General features: G+C 40.8%; 1 protein-coding gene across 1 annotated transcript in view; it reads left to right on the top strand.

Moving 5' to 3' along the window:
• Positions 1 to 20,025, top strand: part of pi4kab (phosphatidylinositol 4-kinase, catalytic, alpha b) — a 121,338-nt gene extending 101,313 nt beyond the window's left edge. Inside the window, exons 45-53 of the mRNA XM_084307327.1 lie at positions 1,428 to 1,498; positions 1,592 to 1,698; positions 4,491 to 4,595; positions 5,409 to 5,534; positions 14,973 to 15,093; positions 16,951 to 17,110; positions 17,291 to 17,380; positions 18,396 to 18,479; positions 18,746 to 20,025. Coding sequence (XP_084163453.1) covers positions 1,428 to 1,498; positions 1,592 to 1,698; positions 4,491 to 4,595; positions 5,409 to 5,534; positions 14,973 to 15,093; positions 16,951 to 17,110; positions 17,291 to 17,380; positions 18,396 to 18,479; positions 18,746 to 18,797 — 916 coding nt within the window. The 3' untranslated portion in view covers positions 18,798 to 20,025. The remainder of the gene's footprint in view (positions 1 to 1,427; positions 1,499 to 1,591; positions 1,699 to 4,490; positions 4,596 to 5,408; positions 5,535 to 14,972; positions 15,094 to 16,950; positions 17,111 to 17,290; positions 17,381 to 18,395; positions 18,480 to 18,745) is intronic.
• Positions 20,026 to 23,046: the final 3,021 nt, after the last annotated feature.

Here is a 23,046-nt window from a genome sequence, read left to right as displayed (position 1 = left end):
GGTGAATATGAGTGTTATTTCGGAATGATCAGGGCTAATTCCTGTGAGGCTATTTATAAGCCGCAACGTGTATTATACCAAATCCATTGGCGTGTTGTCCCTACACACGCTACAATTAAAAAATCAAATGCATATGATAGGTATTATGTTTCATCATGAATGCATGAAAGGGGGGGGGGTCGTTTCTGATGAATTGATTGCCAATAACGGCATTCGTTATTACCACAACATACGCTGATCAGGGGGATGGCTATGAAAACCTTGCTCGATCAAGCTGAAATTGACGTCAAATTGTTCTTACCTGTGGCCAGTGGGATTCCAAAAAGAATATTCCAATTATTTGATTGCCATCTGGTAGATCGTATGTCCATTTGGTCGACGACATAACCGACCACAGCATAATGAATCGGGAGTCCCGAAAACTATTCAATGCGATCGGGTGAAGCCCTAGGTTCAGGTTAGTAGAAAAGAGTGCCCGGAGCGTTTTCAGTGTGGCACCAGGTCTGGAACAGGGGTTACTGCATTCTCGATACAGCGCTACTAGCAGGATCTGGCTGGTACTGCACCTGCGGAGTCCCGGTATGCCTTTTACATGCAAAATACAGCTCCCTGACATTGAATAGGGTATTAAAATCGAATAAAAGGGAAAACTAGTCAAAAACATATATATACGTTTTTTTATACATATATTTTATACATATATACGTTTTTTGCCGTCAACCGCTGGCTCCCAATAACGTATATATACGTGGTTGGCCGGGACTGTGTTAAACATGATGCTAATAGCAGTAGCTATACCACCACTTCAACTGGGAGAAAGAAATGGGAGATGTAGGGAAGAGAAGGAGTCATTGATACAAACCAACTTGAGGAACGCTTCCTCAATAATAATCAGCTAAACAGATCTTTAATTTTTTTTAAAGAATAACGGCATGACAGAAATGATGCAGACCATTTTTGCATAATTTCGTGTGCCATAACTACCAACCTCGAACTATACCCATATAACTGAACTGTATGACCTGCATATAATCCTTTTTACATACCTGTAGATACCTGCATACAACTCATATACATGTATGATAGCATGTACAATAATGCTGTATATACCATATATATTTACCATATATTTATCTGTCTGTATATACCTGCATATAATCTTTACATACCTGTAGATACTATTATCTATATCTGTACATATCTCTTACCTACTCTTATCCAGTATGACTTACTTAGTCTTTATACCTGCATCATTGTACATAATACACTATAACACTGTACATACATCTGATTAGCATTATTACTCGGTAGTAGTATTATTTTATATATCACTTTACTGTCACATTTGCGCTCTGGTTAGATGTTGTATTTTCGTTGTGCTGTACTTGTGCTGTATGATGACAATAAATGTGAATCTAATCTTCTAGTGCTGCTAAAGCTCCCTACCTGGCCAAGTTCAAAGTGAGGCGATGTGGAGTCAGTGAGCTAGAGAAAGAAGGTACTGTCGATGTTGAAGGCATCTCACTGTTCTTTCACAGAATCCGTTCTTTCAGAGTGACATCATGTGTTTATTAATATGTCATCTTATCAGGCCTGCGGTGTCGCTCAGATTCTCTGGATGAGGCCAAGAGTGAAGAGGAGGCCAAGAGAATCATGTGGCAGGCGGCCATCTTTAAAGTTGGAGATGACTGCCGGCAGGTCTGTCTTCTCGCTGCTCATATGGCTCGTCCTCGACAAAGGGGTTTCTTATCTAATAGTCATAAGGTTTTCTTGACAAAACTGTAAAATTGTGTGCTCCCACATAGTGAGGTGTAGTCTGATGTCACTTTAGTTTCCCGCGCGATCCACCCGTATAGGGATTTATCATTGGGAAAATGTATTATTGGCTATTGTAATAATTCTGCCTCATGAACATTGGCAAGCTTTCCATTTCTGCACAAAATGAATTCCCTTCTATCACTAACATTATTGTTTAAGCATTTTTGGTTGAAATAAAGTTAGTTATAAGGTTTTTAATTTGTTGTTAAAAAATAACTACACATACCAGCACAACGCCTGTCATTCAGTGCTGTCGCCTAATACAGCCAGGAGTCTACGCTGTGGTGACGTCAGTCAGCAGCGCCAAAGTGAAGTGTAGTTCCTCAGTGAAGGAAAACATAAACATTGTTACTTTGCTACTTTTACGATTAATTGCGAATTCTTTCATGTTGAGCTATAGATTGTGGATGAATACACAGAAAGGTACACCATGCCAATGTTCATGCTTTATTTTATTTTAAACGAGAGGATTTAGAAATGGGTCCATTGGAAATACATTGCCATTTCAAGGAGGTTGGACCGTGGAGGAAACACCAATGACGTAACCACTACACCTCCTTATTACTGGCCTAACGCAAAAGACAGGAATCATGCAGAAGAAATTATTTTAAGTATACTTGGGGAGGCAGGATGGCCTAGAGGTAAAGAGGTCGGCCAGTAACCGAAAGGTTGCCAGCTTGATCCCCGCTACTGACAGGAGGGTGTATTCCAGCTGTGAGCTGCTGACTGATGGGTGGCTGGTATTACATCTACGATGCTTTGCCTAAGTGCTCTTGAGCAAGGCACTGAACCCCAAAACTGCTCCAGGGAAGCGCTGCACTGCGGACGACCCTGCGCTCTTGACCTCTCTGATGAAATACATAATGTGTGGGGAACTGTGTACAGCAGTGGTTCTCAAACTTTTTACACCAAGTACCACCTGAGAACGTAGCTGGCTCTCCAAGTACCACCATATGACCGGTGTTAAAATACAGTCTATTCGGGCGGTTAGGTGGTCGAGCGGAGATTGCGTTCGTCACCAGCCCCGGAGCTGTGAGCTTGGTTCGCCTGTTCGAATCCGGCTCACAGCTCCGGGGTTGTCACCAGCTTGGCTGGCCGTCTGCACTGATACAATTGGCTGTATCAGAGGGTGGGAGAAGCTGGCGGGGTGGGTCCGGGTCGTTGTAAACAGCGACTCCTACAGTTCGGTCGGGGCGCCTGCTAAGCGCGGATTGGACGTGAGGGGGATAGTGTGGTCCTCCCACACGCTACGCCCTCTCAATGAGAATCCGCGCTGCCAGGTGAAAAGAAGCGGTGATTGGCTGGACGTGTGTCGGAGGAAGCACGTGGTAGCCTCCACTCTCCCAAATGATCTGACTGTGGGGGGTAAAGCGCAGCGACCAGGAAGGGACTGGGAATTGGCATACGACTAACATTAGGATGGGAGAAAATCGGAGGAAAAATGGAGGGGGAAAAAGACCAAAAAAAAAAAACAGTCTATTCAGCTATGCACAGTTCATGCAGGAGGCAAATGTATTCCTAATACCATTATTTATTGTTAACTTTTGTCAGACACAATGTACAAAGGGGTAGCACTAGAACTAGCAAACTCTTCCACACAACTCATACAATGCAAGGGGCATTGAGAACATAATAACTAACATTCTCACATAGCAAGTGAGAAAATTAAGAACAACTGTATTTCAGCAAATGTACTTAATTTTCTCTCTCTCTCTCTCTCTCTCTCTCTCTCTCTCTCTCTCTCTCTCACACACATTCTCTCTCTCTAAGTGGGGGTCCCCCACCAGGAATTATTTTGTTACAAAGACTTAATTTCCTGCATTCTGGTGCAGGAATTTTTGAAAAACATTCAATACATTTTCGAATTGTAGCCCTTTAAATGCCAGTTTGTGTGATGGCATCACAAATTATTGTTAAAAAAACACACAAAAAGTTAAATATGTTCAATATATCAAATGCAAAGTAAATTTTTAAACAACAACACAGATTTTGATGGATTTTTTGTAATGTCAGATTTAACAACAACTCTTTTCAGAAAAGTGGGAGTACTTAATTTTGTATCTGACATTACAAAGAAATCTAAAAATAAAAATAGTTATGATCAGGGCTGAAGTTGAATAAAAGATTTATGACTGTTTAGACTGCATTACTCTTTGTCACAGTGATCTCCTGGTTGTTCCCCACTTACCGGTAGGTTATCTAACTATCGCGCCGCCGCAACTAGAAACACTGGCCTGGCCTGCTTCTAAGTGCAGTGACCTGACTGCAAAAAAAAAAAAAAAAAAATTGTATATACATACATTTTTTTTTTTTTTTTTTTAATTTCAAGTACCACCAGCAGTACCACCAAGTACCACTAGTGGTACGCGTACCACAGTTTGAGAACCACTGGTGTACAGTATGTGTAACTAGAAGGGATATGCAAAAAGGCACATTTAAATTGCCTTGTGTACATTGACAATAAAATAAAATCTAGTACAATTAGCAACATTACATTAGCAACTCTCGCTCTTTTCATGATGATAGTGAAGGTTTCTGACTGTACGAGAATTTAGAATGCTGGTTATTCTGCCCTTCCAAAATGTTGTCCATCCGACCGAAACAACAGTTGTCATTGGAGGATCAAGAAAAAGAGTGTGGCTTGATATTTTGTCCATTTACTCTTTTCCCAGGACATGCTGGCTCTTCAGATCATCGGCCTGTTTAAGAACATCTTCCAGCTGGTGGGCCTGGACCTGTACGTGTTCCCCTACAGAGTGGTGGCCACCGCCCCCGGGGTGAGTAGAGAGGATGACCTGAGCACTGTAAAAATAGATCCTGACAAAGAACCATAATATGAATATATATATTTTTAAAACATATTAATCTAAAGATTACATGTTAGGGGTTTTGTGTCCATTCGTAGCTAAAAGACGGTAGAATTTGAGTACTTTCTTGTGATTTATCACATTCACACTCAAAGTGATTTTACAACTGGAAATACATGGGCTGTATGGTTCAATAGTGAATATATAGATATATATTTTTAAAAGCCTACTGTACCACTGCAGAGACCCAGGTTCAATTCTCGGTAGCGGTACCTCCGGCTTGGTCAGTCGTTCCTACGAACACAATTGGCGGTGTGTGCGAGTGAGAAGCCAGTGGAGTATTAGTCCTGGTCGTTGCAACAGCGACTCCTACTGGTCAGTCGGGGGCGCCTGTTCAGCGGGGAGGGGATCTGGGGGAGAGGGCGTGAACCGCCACATGCGTTACGCTCCCCCAGTGAAAGTCCTCGCTGTCGGGTGAAAAGAAGCAGCTGGTGACTCCACATGTATCGGAGGAGACATGTGGTAGTCCAAACTCTCTCCAGACCGACAGTAGGGCAGTGAAATGACCAGGACTGTGACACTCAAAGTTTGTCCAAGGGAAGCAACAGTTATGATTGGAGGATCAAGAAAAGAGGGTGAGGTTTGAGATGGGTAAATAGCATGATAGAACTGGGAGTCTCACTTTGTCTTTGTCTCTCTCTCTCTCTCTCTCTCTCTCTCTCTCTCTCTCTCTCTCTCTTTCCTGCTTACTACATCTTCTGCGATGACCCCCTCCGGCCACAGTGTGGTGTGATCGAGTGCATCCCGGACTGTAAGTCGCGTGACCAGCTGGGTCGGCAGACGGACTTTGGGATGTACGACTACTTCAGGAACCAGTACGGAGACGAGTCCACGCTGGCCTTCCAGAAAGTAAAATATCAAACCACCTCGTTTCCAGTGTGTCCGTGCATGTGTTCAGTCGATAACGAACTCACCCCTGGCAATCGGAATCGGAATCGGAAATGAAAAGCACTGTCATTGCTAGGGATAGCATGATTACAGCAGGCAACAGACCAAATGATCAGTGTCCAGTAGTGCATAGAGACCACAAGGTTATTATACTGAATAGAGAATACTAGTAGTTATACTTAGGCCATGTTTAGACGGAAACGCTAGCAGGTGAATCCGGAAAAATATTTTTTCGGATGTGCCTTTTGTTTATACGGCAACAGCGTTTTTGCGGGGAGAATCCGCAAAAAAGTGAGACCACCTTCCTGGGTGGAAATCCTAGAAACGATACACCTTCGCGCTATCATCTGAACAGTCAAACCGCATAAAACTATGACGAAAGGGTTGTCAAGGCTCTCGTCGCGTACTGCTTACGTCACAGGCATGCGCCAGTAACCTAGAAGCGTAAACAAAGCGAACAAGCATGTCTGATTATATCCACGGAGATCACCTGAAGGCTACATTGGCACTACTTTTAAATACACAAGAATCAGTCCAGCGGCTATCGCAACTATTAGTGACTGGCCACTGTCTGTGTGACTCTGCTTTGGTCCAATCACATTCCCCCACCCACAGTTTGCATGTTCTCCCCGTGCTCGCAAGGGTTCCCCCCCCCCGATAAGATAAACCCAATGGTTTTAAAGGGACTTCCGGTTTAGCTATAGAATGGGGTAAGTCGCATGTGACACAGCTGCTCACCCGTTATTTTTTTTTCCGTTTTAAAAACATATTTATAAACCACCAATGCGTTTAAAACTTGACGCATATATCAACTGAGATTATCAACTAACTATATTGACTGAAAGATTCGAGATGCCACCATGGAAAGATAAAACGATTGCAAAACCAAGCACAGAGGACTCGCCTATGGCCGCGGGATACGTGCGACAAATAGCAGAGAATATAGACGAGATAGCATCCTCCTCAAGTTCAACCCCTACAAACACCTCCTCAGACACCGAATATATCATCCGGGAAATGAAAAATGAAATGAAAAAAATGGAGAAGTCAATAACCGAAAAAGTAGATGCTATCAAAGAATCTATCGAAAGCAAAATGGAAGCGCTAAGGGTGGATGCCGACGCACACATTAAGCGCACCGTAGCACTGGAAACTGGCTTGGAAGTACATCAACAGAATTTCAGTCGGATCTACAAAGACGTAGCTGATATCAACGATACACTAACGGCTGAGATGAAGGGAAACTACAAAGAACTCAAGACGGAGCTCAACGATATAACGGCTGAGCTTAAGCGAATCAATGAAGGACAAAAAGCTAAAATATTCTAGATGGAATATCAAAGTCGCAAGTTGAATATTCGTATAGTCGGACTGGACGAGTCGGTGAGCTGCACACATCCTGAAGCGTTTGCGACAGTATTACAGAAAATCCTGGGATCAGCAATCCTTCCTACGGTACCTGAGGTGGAGCAGTGCTACAGATTGGGGACCCGATCCAACGACAATAACGTTATACCCAGAGTGATAATGGTTGTCCTGCGTCAAGTCAGAATAAAAGAAATTATCATTCGTGAGACTCGCAGTCTGAAACACAAGGATATATCAAAACACTTTTTTGAAGATTATTGTCGGGAGGTGGTGGTCCTACGGGCCAAGTTCAAAACGGTGATGTCCCAACTCTATCTGGAGAAATACAAACTCATATTAATATACCCTGCAAGACTTCGCATCGTCGATAAACAAGGAGAAAGGGTTTTCCTCAACTCGCCTGAAGATGCAGTCAAATACATGGCAGCACAAAATGCAGGATAGTGTATAAACTGCCTTTTAATCTCTGTTAGGCATGGACACCATATAGTATAAACTTTAATGAACCGCTGATTTGGGACAGAGAAACCTACGAGCTCAGAGTTATTGAATGTTTTCCCCGTTGGACTTCTATTATTGTGGACATATTGGATTTAAAATTGGAACGATACAGAGAAGATGAACATGGCGTTGAAGCGGTCCTTATTTTAAGAGTATGGAATTCTAACAACATTCCAGAACATACTGGAACATTCTAACACTGTAAAAACGACATATTGGAATAATCTAGAACATCTAAAACATTCTTTGATATATGGAACATTCTGGAATAACAGCAATACGTGGCCAGATATACAGCCAGAAGTCCTTCGGGGGAATAACCAATAGCATCTAGCTGCAGAACCACAGAACCATCACAGCAGCGGCCGGCTGAGGACCGGTGGGCCCATCTCGGAATAACATTCTTCACAACGGATCATCGCCCACCCCTGGCCAGGGGAAATGCTGCGTATACGTATTTAAAAACTGCTTTTTATTAATTGGAAATATTTCCACTACTTCTCCAATTTATACTTTAGATGTTTAAGCATAGCAAAGCTCTTTCAAGATCTAAGTTAATGTTCTCCTTTTTTTCTTTTTTTTCTTCTCTTTTCTCTGATTTATTGAGGTTCTCTTTTCAGTTCAATACCTCCATATTATTCTTGGGTTATTATAAATTACACAAGTTCTTATAAAATGTAAGTGATTATGGCATGATAATTGAAGCTTATTTTTGGTCTTTATTTTTAGTTTTATCTTATTTTAATTTTTATTTAACGGGAAAGTGGCCAAGCCACAGTTGACATTCTACTTATGGTAGAATTTAGAATGTTAGATCCTATGGTATACATAGGAATGTTAACACTTTGAGCGCCACGCCTGGTTTTCCGTTTTACCGGCTGAATGCCACCATCGGCGCCAATGTTAACGTTAATATCGCCTAATCTATGTTTTAAATTATGGCTATGTGTCTAATCTGCCCATCGCATTATCAAAGACTATTTTCCAGTCAGTGCTGTCAAGGCAGATTGTTTTTTTATCGCGTCGTTTCCGTTTCAGAGCAGTTAGAAAAGCCCCCGTTTTGATATAAAAAAACAGCTCATTCTGGAGCATTCTATGAAAATCGTCTTTTAGTGGAATATTCCACAACGTTGATATTCGTCTGCCTTTTTAGGAATCGTTTTCAAATAAACGCTAGATGATCAATATTATACGTGCACGCAAGCACATTACGGCCGCGCACGGATAATCGCTCCGTTGATTTCCTGACAAGACTTTTACAGTGAAACCGAAAGAAGACATTTCACAAAACAGCTTATAACTTCATCAAACTTACTCTGACTATCCTAACACTGATAACATAGAGTCCTTACCTGACATCAGATGGTATCCAACTGGTATATTCCAATTCCTGATCACCATTCGAAAAAATCGATACGTGTATGGATCCAACGCGATACTGTAGATCTCCATGATCAGCGGGGATCTGAGGTTCCAGAATGAACTGTGGTAACCCCGGCTGGATCAGTGAACTGGAAAATGTGGAGTACCGGATTTTTTTCCCCACATTTTCATTGAGTCCATTCCAAAATCACTTATGTCATCTGGGAGACGACAGGGGGGCGCTTTTTTCCACAGTGATCGCCGGCGCCGCTCGGCTATCCTCGGGTGATGCAATAATTTTTCAGATCGCTAAAAAAAAAAAAAAATAATCGAGAAATCTCGTGAGTGGCTAGCAACCACCTATAAAAAAACCAGAGAAATCTCGTGAGTGGCACTCAAAGTGTTAAGGATAATTGGATCATTCTGGGATATCCGGTGGTTTAAGGGAGGGAGTTATACGCGAAGGTTGTGTTCATGGAACACAGTCCTGTACGACTCTCGGTGGGAGGGGGGAATAGGGGATTTTTATTTGTATATATATATGTTTTTAGGCTCGGCTCTCAACGGGACCTCAATAATTGGATGTACATCTATTGTAGCTTCGCACTCCAGAAGCATTACCAACAACTACACAACAACATGTATAGATTATGGCTAGTTTGAATATAATGATCTGGAACACTGGTGGAATAAATAAACAACACAAACGCAAAAGCGTGCTCACACTGATGAAAAAAGAACAGGTGGACGTGGCTCTGCTAAGCGAAACGCACATTTTAGAGAAAGACATAGATTAGTTAGCGGACAACACATATCATAACATTAGTCACTTATCCTTTGGAACGAGAACTCGGGGAGTAGCCATAGTCGTTAGACGGAAGTTGAACATTGAATTGAAGGGAGTATGGTCTGATGCAGATGGTCGGATAACTATAGCTAAGATTTTACACAAGAACAGGAAAATAGCGCTGGTAGCGGTATACGCCCCAAATTTATACGAAGTTAATTTCTTCACTACACTTACCAGAGTAATGTTAGACCTTCCCGAATACTCATTTATAATTGGTGCGGATTTTAATGCCATTTGGAATCCAAGGATGGACAAATCAAACCCCTCCTTTTCCAACGAACAAAAAATGCATCTAATGCATTAAAAGATTGGTCGAAGATTACAGGTGTAAATGACTTATGGCGATCACTTAACCCCACGACTCGGAAGTACTCCTGTCGATCTGTGAGACATAACACATTATCCAGAATAGATTACATTTTTACATCCCTGAGACTATTTGATAACTACGATGTGGAAATGATACCCAATGCATTATCAGATCACTGTTATTTACTCCTAAAAGGAACATTTGGCATACTATCAACCCGAGCCCCAAGATGGCGATTTAACACGATGCTGCTCAATAACAAGGAATTCATTACACAAATAAAAGAAGCTCTTACGGTATTCCTTCGGATGAATGCGAATACAGTGCAGGACCCCAGAATATTATGGATGACTACAAAGGGAATGATCAAGGATTTCACTGATAGCTTTTCCTCCCAAATACGCAAGAATCAATGCTCAAAACTAGCTGAACTGGAAACGCTTTACTCAACGTTATTTAATTCTTTACAATACAACAACTCGGTTCGACTGGAAAATCAAGTCAATATACTAAAAAAAGAGATTAACGCCATATACAGACAACAATCTGAAATGCAAATACGTAGCACAAGACAACAGCAGTACTCCCAAGGTTCCAAACCAAGTCACCTATTAGCTATGCGATTAAGAGTCAACGCAAAATTTGCAGCTATAACTACCATTAGAGCACAACAAGGACTTGTTACAGAACCCAAAGAAATAAACACGACATTCAAAGAATTCTACTCCAACTTATACAAATCAGATACGACCTTCGATCAAAACAAAATGGACACATATCTTAATCAAATTAACCTCCCTAAACTTTCAGAGGATGACGCTAAACAGTTAGAAACACCGATCACACTAGATGAACTTAGGGAGGCCATATCTGAAATGCAAAGTGGTAGGGCTTCTGGAAGAGACGGTATCCCACCAGAAATGTACCTCTCTTGTTGGGACATAATTGGACCCTTATTACTAAATATGATTTTATACTCAGTCAAGGAGGGGAACTTCCATAAGAAAGACAATATTGCACTCATAACAGTCTGAAAAAGACAGACCCCACCGAGTGCGGTAGTTATAGACCTTTAAGCCTCCTCGGAACCGATATCAAATTGTACTCTAGTCTAAGGTATTAGCCATCAGACTACAAAAGCATATGACGTCTTTAATTCATCCAGACCAAACTGGCTTCATAAGAGGCCGCTTGATCACTGATAACATAAGACGATTACTACACGTACTAGATGCTAACAAGGAAGACAACACACCTAAGGCGATACTGTCCCTGGATGCAACGAAAGCTTTTGACAGGTTGGAATGGTCGTATCTATGGGCAGTATTAGAAAGGATGGGGTTAGGAAAAGGATTCATTGATATGATTAAAGTATTATACAAAGACCCATCGGCCATGATTACAACAGGTACAATCATCTCCGAAATCTTTCCGGTATCACATTCTTCCAGACAGGGTTGCCCTCTTAGTCCCGGACTATTCGATCTATCACTAGAGCCTTTAGCACAATATATAAGACAATCCCAATCCATAGAACCAATCATAATCAAGGGCACACAACACAAAATTAGTTTATATGCGGACGACGTAATACTGTTCATGCAAAACCCCAACACCGCATTGCCTCCTCTTCTCAAGTTGATTGAGGACTTTGGAGATTTATCGGGATTTAGGATAAATTGGCCGAAGTCGGCCTTCCTCCCACTTAACGCCCCTGCAAAAAGAAATATAACCCTCCCAAAAGAGATACCGATGGTAAAACACTTTAGATGTTTGGGAGTTGAAATATTCCCTACCATAAGCCAAACGGTGAAGCACAATTACATAAAAATCCAAAACAAAATCAAATACGACCTTGTCAGGTGGTCAAAACTTAAAAACTCAGTACAGGCACGGATATCAATAGTTAAGATGGACGTCCTACCTAGAATCAACTTCTTCAGCTCAATGCTACCGTTACCCCCTCCAAAGGGTTACTGGAAAGAATTACACTTCTCCACATACACATTTATTTGGAATAACAAACCACCATGTATAAAAAGATCCACCGCACAGAGAAACAAAGCAGACGGAGGTATGGCATTTCCAGATTTCTACCACTACTTTAAGGCGTACACTTTAAGACCACTAACAACATGGTTTGATCCCCAAGCATTAGTATCCTGGAGAAATTTTGAAGAAAATATAGTAGCTCCACATAGGCTGAAGGGCATAGTATACACCAAATTATCAATTAAGCAATGCGAACGGAAATTTGGCCCCATAATCACTCATGCGATCCGGATATGGCGTGAAACACAAAAAAAATATTCTACCCCACATAAATGGCATAATCATACTCCCTTATTCAATAACAATGCACTCTTGATTGGAAAACAACCTATAAGATTCCCTAGATGGGAAAAGCAAGGCATACACTCATTAGGAGACGTTTTCAACAAACAGGGTTTTTGTAGTTTCAATGAAATACACAAAAAAATGTATCTCACCATGTCCACATATTATTTTTCCGCACAGTTATTGGCATGTTTGAAGGCTCACAGTGTTCCATTAAGGATACCAATTGTACACCACAGATACCACAAATTTTTCTATGAAAGAGAGACATCGAGAGGTTTTGTTTCAGATTTTTATCATCAATTACTAACGGCCTCGTATGAAACCCTCCATCTAGACTCAGTCTGGAGGAGGGATATACCAGACCTGGAGACAGACTTTGACTGGCAAGAGGCCTGGGCAAATGTACGACTTGCATCAAGGAACCCGGACCATCAACAAATCAATCTTAACTATATTCACAGGACATACTTAACTCCTATAAGACTGAACAAAATGGGTCTTAAACAAGACTCCAAATGCTCCCTATGTACAAATGGGGATGAAGGGACATTTATGCACATGTACTGGGACTGCCCACCAGTTAAGATATTTTGGAAAGAAGTGACCCAGCAATTATCAAATCTCTTAACTCTGGATATACCTGTACACCCCTCTGTATTACTGCTGAATGATGTCTTTGAACATGCAGTACCTCCACAGCTAAAGAGATTGGTTTTATCCGGTATCACAGTGGCTAAAAAGCTGATAGCATCACGATGGTTTCAACCGGAAAAAATGTGCCGGAAGGTCTGGATTCTTACATATCCCGATGTGATTTATCAAGAAATATCTACAGCAAGAATTTTGGGTCTCAATGAATCCAAAATGACAATGTGGTTAGAAGTGGTGGAGAGAATAAAAGCTAGCATATAATGGTAGTGTCTGGTTAGGAACAAGTTATAATGGTTGGATTATCCAATGGGGGGTCCGGGAGGGGGGGGTACGAGCTAGAGCATATGTGTGTAGGTTTTTAGATGACAGGTATTAGGGGTATATCCTGTATAAGACATTTGACTAAATGGTAATTTCATTAGATATGCACTGTAATTAATGCTTGTATATCTTATCATGTTTGTTTATATGTTTGTTTAAAAAATAATAAAAAAAAAGATATATAAAAAAAAAAGATAAACCCAATGGAAAAACATGCACAACAATAAGATCGCTAACGCTGTGGCGTCCTTGACGAAGACGGACAGGAGCACTTGGATTGGTCCCCTGGCGCGGCTCACGTTGCGCCTGTCTGCTCCCGGCTGCCCTTGGGGGGGAAGGACGACGGGATGGTTTAATCGCAGAGACGAATCGCATACATGCATCGCATGCATGCCGATTAATGACCTCTGAGCAGGTCCTAAATTATTTATTATTATTAGTCTGCGAATCAGAGGCAGAGTAGGGCGGGTCTTCACAGCAAGCCTGGTTGTCTCAACGACCTGAGGCAGTATAGCGTATGGGTTGCGTGAATATTTTCCCTAACGGAGTTGCACTTCCGCGTTCGGTTTGCGCGATCTGATTGGCCACTGATTTTTCTGGTCATGTGACATCTGCGCCAATCTTGTGACAGCGGGGCTCCGTCGTCTCGAGTTGACACAGCCTCGTCTGCACGCAGAATTCCATCCCAAAACACTAGTCTAAACGCAACATTAAAAGTGAGACCGCAAGACGACTTTTGCGGTTTCTTTTCAGACTCTCTCCATCTAAACATGGCCTTAGTTATAGTTATACTTATGTATGCCTATGAATAGAGAAGTAGCATGAGATGGTTATACTTATGTATATACATATGAATAGAGAGGTAGCATGATATGGTTACACTTATGTATATACCTATGAATAGAGAAGTAGCATGAGATAGTTATACTTATGTATATACCTACGAATAGAGAAGTAGCTTGACAAGATTATACTTGTGTACCGTATATACATATGAATAGAGAAGTAGCATGAGATGGTTATACTTATGTATATACATATGAATAGAGAGGTAGCATGATATGGTTATACTTATGTATATACCTATGAATAGAGAGGTAGCATGATAAGGTTATACTTATGTATATACCTATGAATAGAGAAGTAGCATGAGATAGTTATACTTATGTATATACATATGAATAGAGAGGTAGCATGATAAGGTTATACTTATGTATATACCTATGAATAGAGAAGTAGCATGAGATAGTTATACTTATGTATATACATATGAATAGAGAAGTAGCATGAGATAGTTATACTTATGTATATACATATGAATAGAGAAGTAGCATGAGATAGTTATACTTATGTATATACCTATGAATAGAGAAGTAGCATGAGATAGTTATACTTATGTATATACATATGAATAGAGAAGTAGCATGAGATAGTTATACTTATGTATGCCTATGAATAGAGAAGTAGCATGAGATAGTTATACTTATGTACTATATACATATGAATAGAGATATTTGGGGCATTAAGTACTACCACCAGCCACAATGTAAAGAAATAGTAGGAGACAGCTCATTGCTTTAAGCAGCAACACAGTCACTTGAGTTAAAGTGATACAGGGAAGGCCTAATGTGATCTTGTAGAGACGATGCATGTATAGATGTATTACTGTTCCCTCCCTCTGTCTTCCTCAACACAGGCACGGTATAACTTCATCCGCAGCATGGCGGCCTACAGCCTGCTGCTCTTCCTGCTGCAGATCAAAGACAGACACAACGGCAACATTATGTTGGACAGCCAGGGGCACCTCATCCACATCGGTGTGTGTGTGTGTGTGGGGGGGGGGTGTATTTAAACAATTAACCCAGCTTTCTTTTCTTTTTTTTTAAACTTAAATTTTTATTTACATTTTTTCAACAACATACATAGACAACATTCATAGACAATACACAGTACATAAATTAAAACAAATAGACAAAAAATGAGTAAAGAAAAAGTGTGACATGGGTCCTTCGGTCCATTCTACATTTGCATTATTTATTTACATTTTTATTCATTTCCTTGTATCCTTTTCAAACCTCTGTGATGTCGTTACTTCCCCTCCTGTATTCTTCCCATTTTCCCCATTTCCATTCAAACTTTTCTTCTTGCAGCCTCAGCAGATGTGTGATTCTCTCCATTTCCTGTATCCCCTCTACCAACTCTATCCATTGATCCTTTGTCGGCACTTCTACCTTGTACCACAGTTTAGTTAAAGCTTTCTTGGCTGCCACTATCAATATCTTAATCAAATATTTGTCTTCCCCTTGGATTCCTTCCTGTGACAGATTCCCCAAATACAACACTTGGCCTCCCTGGGGTATTTCGTATCCTATTATTTCATTTATTATCCCTCCTATCTCTTCCCAGTAGTGCCTTATCTTCTGACATCCCCAGAATATGTGTGTATGGTTCGCCCCTTCCTGTCCACACTCCCTCCAACATGTTTTCTTTGCTGGTGTGTAATTGCCCTGTATTTCTGGTGTTATAAAGTATCTAATTATATTTTTCCACCCAAACTCCCTCCATATCCTTGATCCTGTGGTTGTTTGTTGTGTCTTACATGTGTCATACCATTCCTCCTCTGTTATCTCTATTTCCAACTCTCTTTCCCACTTTTCTTTCACATACAATGTTGTATTTCCCTTACTGTCCATTATTGCCTGATATAGTGCTGATATCACCCTCCCCTTCCGTCCTTCGTATGACTTTACCATTATCTTAATTACCCCATTCTGTTCTTTGTCTCTATCTTGCCTTATTTCCTTGTTATAGTAGTCCCTAATCTGTAAATATCTAAAGTGGTCCCTATTCTCTAGTCCGTATCTTTCTTTCAATTTTTGTAGAGTCTGCATCTCCCCTCCTTCTGTCATCGTGCACATTGCTGTTATACCCCCCCGTTCCCACCTCTTGAACCCATGATCTTCTATCCCTGGTCTGAATTTGTTGTCGTGTGCTATCCATCTCAGTATCTTAGATTCTTTTTCTAGCTTGTATTTCTTTACTATTGTGTTCCATATGTTTATAGTGAATCTGGTAATTGGATCTAGTAGTTGTTCCTGTCTTCTGAACAGCTCCCTATCTCCTATCAGTGCCTGCACTTTGAATCCCTCTCTTTTGGTTTCTATATCTTTCCATTTGGCCTCATAGTTCACATTGCACCAGCATGCTACTGTTCTAAGCTGTGCTGCATAGTAATAGCTTTCTAAACTGGGTACTGCCATCCCTCCTTTCTCCTTTGGTAATTGTAGAGTCACATATCTGATCCTTGGCCTTTCCCCCCCCCAAATGAATCTTGATATCTGTCTATCCCATTCCCTAAATTGTTTTTGTGGTATTAATATAGGTAGGGATTGAAATAGGTATAGTAACCTTGGTAGCTTTCTTTTCTTGATCCTCCAATCACAACTGTCGCTTCCCTCGGACAAAACAACTGTGATTGGAGGATCAAGGAAAGAGGACAGGGCTTGAGTTGGGTCAATGTTTTTTTCATTCCCAATGTGTGTTCATCCTCAAACTTTGGCTTTCTATTTCATTATTCCACAGTGCTTTTTGAAGTCAATATCTATAGACTCTGAATATCAGGTTTACTCACTTCATCGCTCATCCTGACTTATACACTATGTATGTTTCATCAGACTTCGGGTTCATGTTCGAGAGCTCTCCTGGTGGTAACCTGGGCTGGGAGCCTGACATCAAGCTGACCGATGAGATGGTGATGATCATGGGGGGCAAGATGGAGGCTACGCCCTTCAAATGGTTTATGGAGATGTGTGTTAGGGGATACCTAGCAGTCAGGTGAGCGTGTGACCCGTTACCAAAATAGCGACAAGTGTAAACTGGACCTACCAATGATGGAGAATGGGAGACTAGTTTTATTTCCAGTGACATTTTGATTGATGGGAGTGAATGGTGGAATTAAATCTTACCGGGCAGAATTCTACGTGATAATGCATGTTAACATTGATCTCTTATCAGGCCCTACATGGATGCAGTGGTCTCCTTGGTTACCCTAATGCTGGACACTGGCCTTCCCTGTTTCAGAGGACAGACCATCAAATTGCTCAAGTAAGTTGTGTGTGTGTGCACATATGTTTGTAATATGTCTCAATGAGCCTGGGTCACGTGACAACAGTAGTATAATGTGTGTTATATGTTTCAATGAGCCTGGGTCACGTGACAACAGTAGTATAATGTGTGTTATATGTTTCAATGAGCCTGGGTCACGTGACAACAGTAGTAATATGTTTCAATGAGCCTGGGTCACGTGACAACAGTAGTAATATGTTTCAATGAGCCTGGGTCACGTGACAACAGTAGTAATATGTTTCAATGAGCCTGGGTCACGTGACAACAGTAGTAATATGTTTCAATGAGCCTGGGTCACGTGACAACAGTAGTAATATGTTTCAATGAGCCTGGGTCACGTGACAACCGTAGTAATATGTTTCAATGAGCCTGGGTCACGTGACAACAGTAGTAATATGTTTCAATGAGCCTGGGTCATGTGACAACCGTAGTAATATGTTTCAATGAGCCTGGGTCACGTGACAACAGTAGTATGTTTCAATGAGCCTGGGTCATGTGACAACCGTAGTAATATGTTTCAATGAGCCTGGGTCACGTGACAACAGTAGTAATATGTTTCAATGAGCCTGGGCCACATGACAACAACAGTAGTATGTTTCAATGAGCCTGGGTCACATGACAACAACAGTAGTATGTTTCAATGAGCCTGGGTCACGTGACAACAGTAGTAGTATGTTTCAATGAGCCTGGGTCACGTGACAACAGTAGTAATATGTTTCAATGAGCCTGGGTCACGTGACAACCGTAGTAATATGTTTCAATGAGCCTGGGTCACGTGACAACAGTAGTAATATGTTTCAATGAGCCTGGGTCATGTGACAACCGTAGTAATATGTTTCAATGAGCCTGGGTCACATGACAACAACAATAGTAATATGTTTGTTATATGTTTCAATGAAGCCTGGGTCACATGACAACAGTAGTAGCCTGGGTCCCATGATGAGAAAAAACAAACATACATGTTACCCCCCCCCCCCCCCCCCCCCACCCCCAGGCAGCGTTTCAACCCCAGTGTGAGTGAGAAGGAGGCGGCAGCTTTCATCATCAAAATCATTCAGAACTGCTTCCTCAGCAGCAGGTCAGTTCAACACACACAACATAACATAGTTCCATTACTTGCATATAAAATAGTTCCATCAATTACATATACAATTGTTCCATCAATTACGTGTAAGCAAACCTGCCAGTTGGTACGATTTGAAATGTGTATTGATAATCTTGCTATCATCTTATTCAATTATTATTCATTAGACTTGCTATGAATTCCAGTTCACACGTTCTTCTCATACTGGCATTGGAAAAGCTCTATTAAATTTGGCCTGATGGCTCATTCTTGTTTTTCAGGAGTAAAACCTACGACATGATCCAGTACTACCAAAACCAGATCCCATATTAAACTTCTGTGCCTAAGTGTGTGTGCATCTGTCTGTTGATGGATTAGCTGTGTGTGTTTGTGCGTATGTGGGTGGGTACGCGTGTGTGTGTGTACTATATGCGTGTGAACACGTGGGTGTGTGTTTGTTGTGATTGTTAACACTAAAGATTGTGTGTTGCTCTTTGTTGTTGATGGCTAAATGTTGTATTTGTTTTAGCTTCTTATTTACCCAAAACTATGTTTTCTTTTTTTGGCAATAGTTCTCTATTCCTCTATTTATCTTGTTCTGTTAGAGATCAATATTATTATTATTATTATTATTATTATTATTATTATTATTATTATTTTATTATTATTATTATTATTATTATTATTATTATTATTATTATTATTATTATTATTATTATTATTATTATTATTATTATTATTATTATCATTATTATCATTATCATACTATTGCACTGGCATCTTGACTTCTGTGCACTTGATGAAAAATACTGTTTACTCTCGCTAATCTGCACGTTCGGTAAATTAAAAACTTTAAGTTTGTGCCAATTTTTGAGAAGATTTGTAATGTTCGTGAATGTGGATTCTACAAACTAGATTTTCAATGGGGTTGATAATAGGTATTGTACGTTTTGAGATTTAATTGGAACTATAAGTAGCAGATCTAGACTGGTTTCAGTTCTGACCAATGTGGCCTATTCTGTCCAATTGACTGTACTACTGTGCTTCTCTTTTTAAATGGACCAATCGGAGTTCTTCGATCTGTGGCATGGTACTTATTGACTGCTTGTATTTAATTCTTAAGGGCTAACTGTACGGACGCGATGGGCTACACTGTCTGCTTTAGTTTGGGGTTTCCATGTTTGGGCTTACCAAAGGAGAACGAATTATGAACATGGGCTATACTCTAGCGTTGCCAAAGGGGGGATATATTGCACCCAAATCCAACTCTTCATACTGCTTTAGGTTAATGCGGGTCTAAGCTGAGGGTATGGACATAGTTTAGTGTTCACTAACATGTAACCTGCATCCAAATTCACCATTTGTGAAAGTTACTTTTGATGCCTATAACGCTGTATCCTCTGTCTGTACAGTTAGCCCAAGCCTTCATTTAATGTTACTGATTGTAAAGATTCTGCCTCTATTTGTATATTTATATCCATGGCCCATTTTTCTGTCTCCTTTTCTATCTTCATGCCTTTTGAATGGGAATGTCTAGGATATTAAATCAAATAAAGACCTATTAAATTAAGAACTTGTGGTCTGTTACTCATTCATAATATGATATTATGTTAAGTTATATTTTTGTAGGTTGATGTATGGTTACAATTAGGGCAGTTGATTCAACACAAGACTTGCATGGAGCCACCATGCATCACCAAGCTGATGTGTTTGTGGTTCTATTTCCAGATGAGGAAAACAAATAAGTAAAGAAATTATTTTATGAACGTACGCACGCCAGGAAGTCTCTTTTGTGTCCCAGTGTGATTACACACAGTCGTAATATAACAATACTCACCTGTTATTTGATTACAATCACCTGCTTGCTTGCCTACCAAGACGTTTGTGAGTGATATCTTGGTAGGAATGGGGCTATAACTTTGTACACAGACACAAGGCCAGTAAATTCCACGACCACAACACCAGAGGGAGTTCCACAAATCATGTTCAACCCAGAATCGGCTCAAACAAGGGACTAAACACGTTTCGCAATTATGCCACAACAATGTGGAACACCCTACCCACAACCGTAAAATAATGTGAATCCCTACCCACCTTCAAAACCGCCCTCAAAGAGCAGCTACGGGAGGCTGCAATTCGAAACTGGCCCCTGTAAATGTCCAAACGCCCCCACGCCAACCAACCAACCAACCAACCCCCTCCTAATGTACAGTTTCTTCCCCCTCAAATGTATATATTTTCTTTTAGGATCTCTGTTAAACAGTACTGTATATTTGTATATCTTGTATGTCATAAATGTCTGGATGTAACAGTACTGTATAACTATGTCGTGTATGTCATGATGAATTTAAAATGGGGGACCCTGATGTAAATGAGACGAAAGTCTTTCTCTGGTCTGCATCCCCTTAGAAGTTGTTTGTATTGAGCCGTACTGTATTGTACCCATTCTGCAATCTGTTAATAAAATGTTCAATCAATCAAACTCTGTAACATCTCCGTCCACCAGGAGGCAGCACAGTTCATGACTTTATGTCTACTTTCCTCTGAGTCTCATCTCTCAGACCTTTCTCCACACTCTCTGTTTTGTATGTATGTATGTATATATTTTCTGTTAGGATTTTCTGTTAGGATAACAGTACAACTGTATATTTGCATATCTTGTATGTCACAAATGTAACAGTACTGTATACCTGTATGTCAGAAATGTCAAGAGATATATCTATGTTGCGTATGTCATAAATGTCACTATGAATTGAAAATGGGGGACCCTGATGTAAACGAGACGAAAGTCTTTCTCTGGTCTGCATCCCCTTAACAATTGTGTGTATTGAGCCGTACTGTATTGTACCCATTCTGCAATTTGTTAATAAAGTTTTCAATCAATCAATCAATTGTGTCAGTGCCAGTGGAATATATGATCCACATAGAGGGATAATAATAATAATAATAATAATAATAAATAATAATGCAGGACCTGTTGCAGAGGTCTTTATTCGGCATGCAACGACACTCAATGTTTTAGTGGTACACACACAGCGGTTCGTTTTTAGCACACACATCGGAACACACACGCATGCATTCTCTTTAGAATCGCCGATGCGATTCGTCTCTGCGATTAACCCATCCCGTCGTCCTTCCCCCCCAAGGGCAGCCGGGAGCAGACAGGCGTCAACGTGAGCCGCGCCAGGGGACCAATCCAAGTGCTCCTGTCCGTCTTCGTCAAGGACGCCACAGCGTTAGCGATCTGTTGTTGTGCATGTTTTTCCATTGGGTTTATCTTATCGGGGGGGAAACCCTTGCGAGCACAGAGGGGGAGAACATGCAAACTCCACACAGAAAGGCCTGGGAGATACCCCACCTGGGTACCTGGCATCATGGAAACCTGGTCCCCAAGCGGGAATCGAACCCTGGACCTTCTTGCTGTGAGGCGACAGTGTTAACCACTACACCACCGTGCCGCTGGGATCCTGATTAATTTAGAATAATAATAAAAAAAAAATCTGCTACAGTGTTGTTCACCATATCTGGTGACTGTTCCACATACAGACACCTGAAACAGAAATGGGAATACATATTAAAACATTTCTTCTCCGTCGGTCACTCTGGTTCCATATGCTGCCTCTTCAATACATATGATCACTTCACCAGAGTGGCCTGTTTTACTCCAGCGAGAAGCTAAACCCCTTAAGCTACATTACACCTGTCAAACCAAGAATCCAGACAGACATAATAATCGCTGTCTGACTCCTGCCTTAAGAAGAACCAATGTCTTCAACACTTTCAGCATGAGCAGCGTCGTGGTGACTGGGAGAGCTGACATGTGCGTGCCTGTTGCCGTCAGTTAAAAGTGGGGCTTGAAACGTATAGCTGTGTGATTGATCTACTGGTAGTCTCGTTAGATCATCCTGCCAAGCAGGTTTTAGGTAAAGCCTGTTCAAATAAGTGAGAATAAATTAGCATTAAACATTAAACTAATATTAGGTGGCATCCCAACAGGCAAGTCTCTCTTCTGTCTCACAAGCTGTGACTTTGATCAATCGAATCACATTTAGTGCCGACAACAACAATGACTACAAGAACAAATCATATCACCACCGTGTAGAGTCCTCAGAGGTCCCATGCACCAGCATTAAAATGCCAGGTATACTGCCCTGTCAAGGCTAACCGCAGTAACTTGAAAAAAGTAAATTTAGTTATGAGTGAAATTGACCTTGTCAATAAATGTTTTATCTTGTGACCAAGTTTCAGATGTTAATGTCGCTCAGTTTTGGAGATATGGGGTTTTAAAAACTGCAGTAACTACAAAATCACACTCAAAACAGGCAGACCGCAGTAACTTCCAAACAGTGAAAAATGGCTTTAAAGTGTTTTGACTTGCCATCCAAAATGTGTTATAGGTAGATAGATGATAGTACCCAGATTTAACATGTATTAATGAAGTAATCTTTAGGCATACAAAAATATGACATAATTATTTTAATTAACCCCAAAAAAGCAGATACTGCACTCTGCTGCACGATTTCCTTAAATAATTATACAGGTAATGTACAGGCAAAGTGCAGTAACTTCAAATACAATGTTG

Source organism: Notolepis coatsorum, assembly GCF_963971535.1.
Source record: "Notolepis coatsorum genome assembly, chromosome: 1".
Taxonomy (NCBI): domain Eukaryota; kingdom Metazoa; phylum Chordata; class Actinopteri; order Aulopiformes; family Paralepididae; genus Notolepis; species Notolepis coatsorum.
This window is presented reverse-complemented; position numbering and strand designations above follow the sequence as displayed.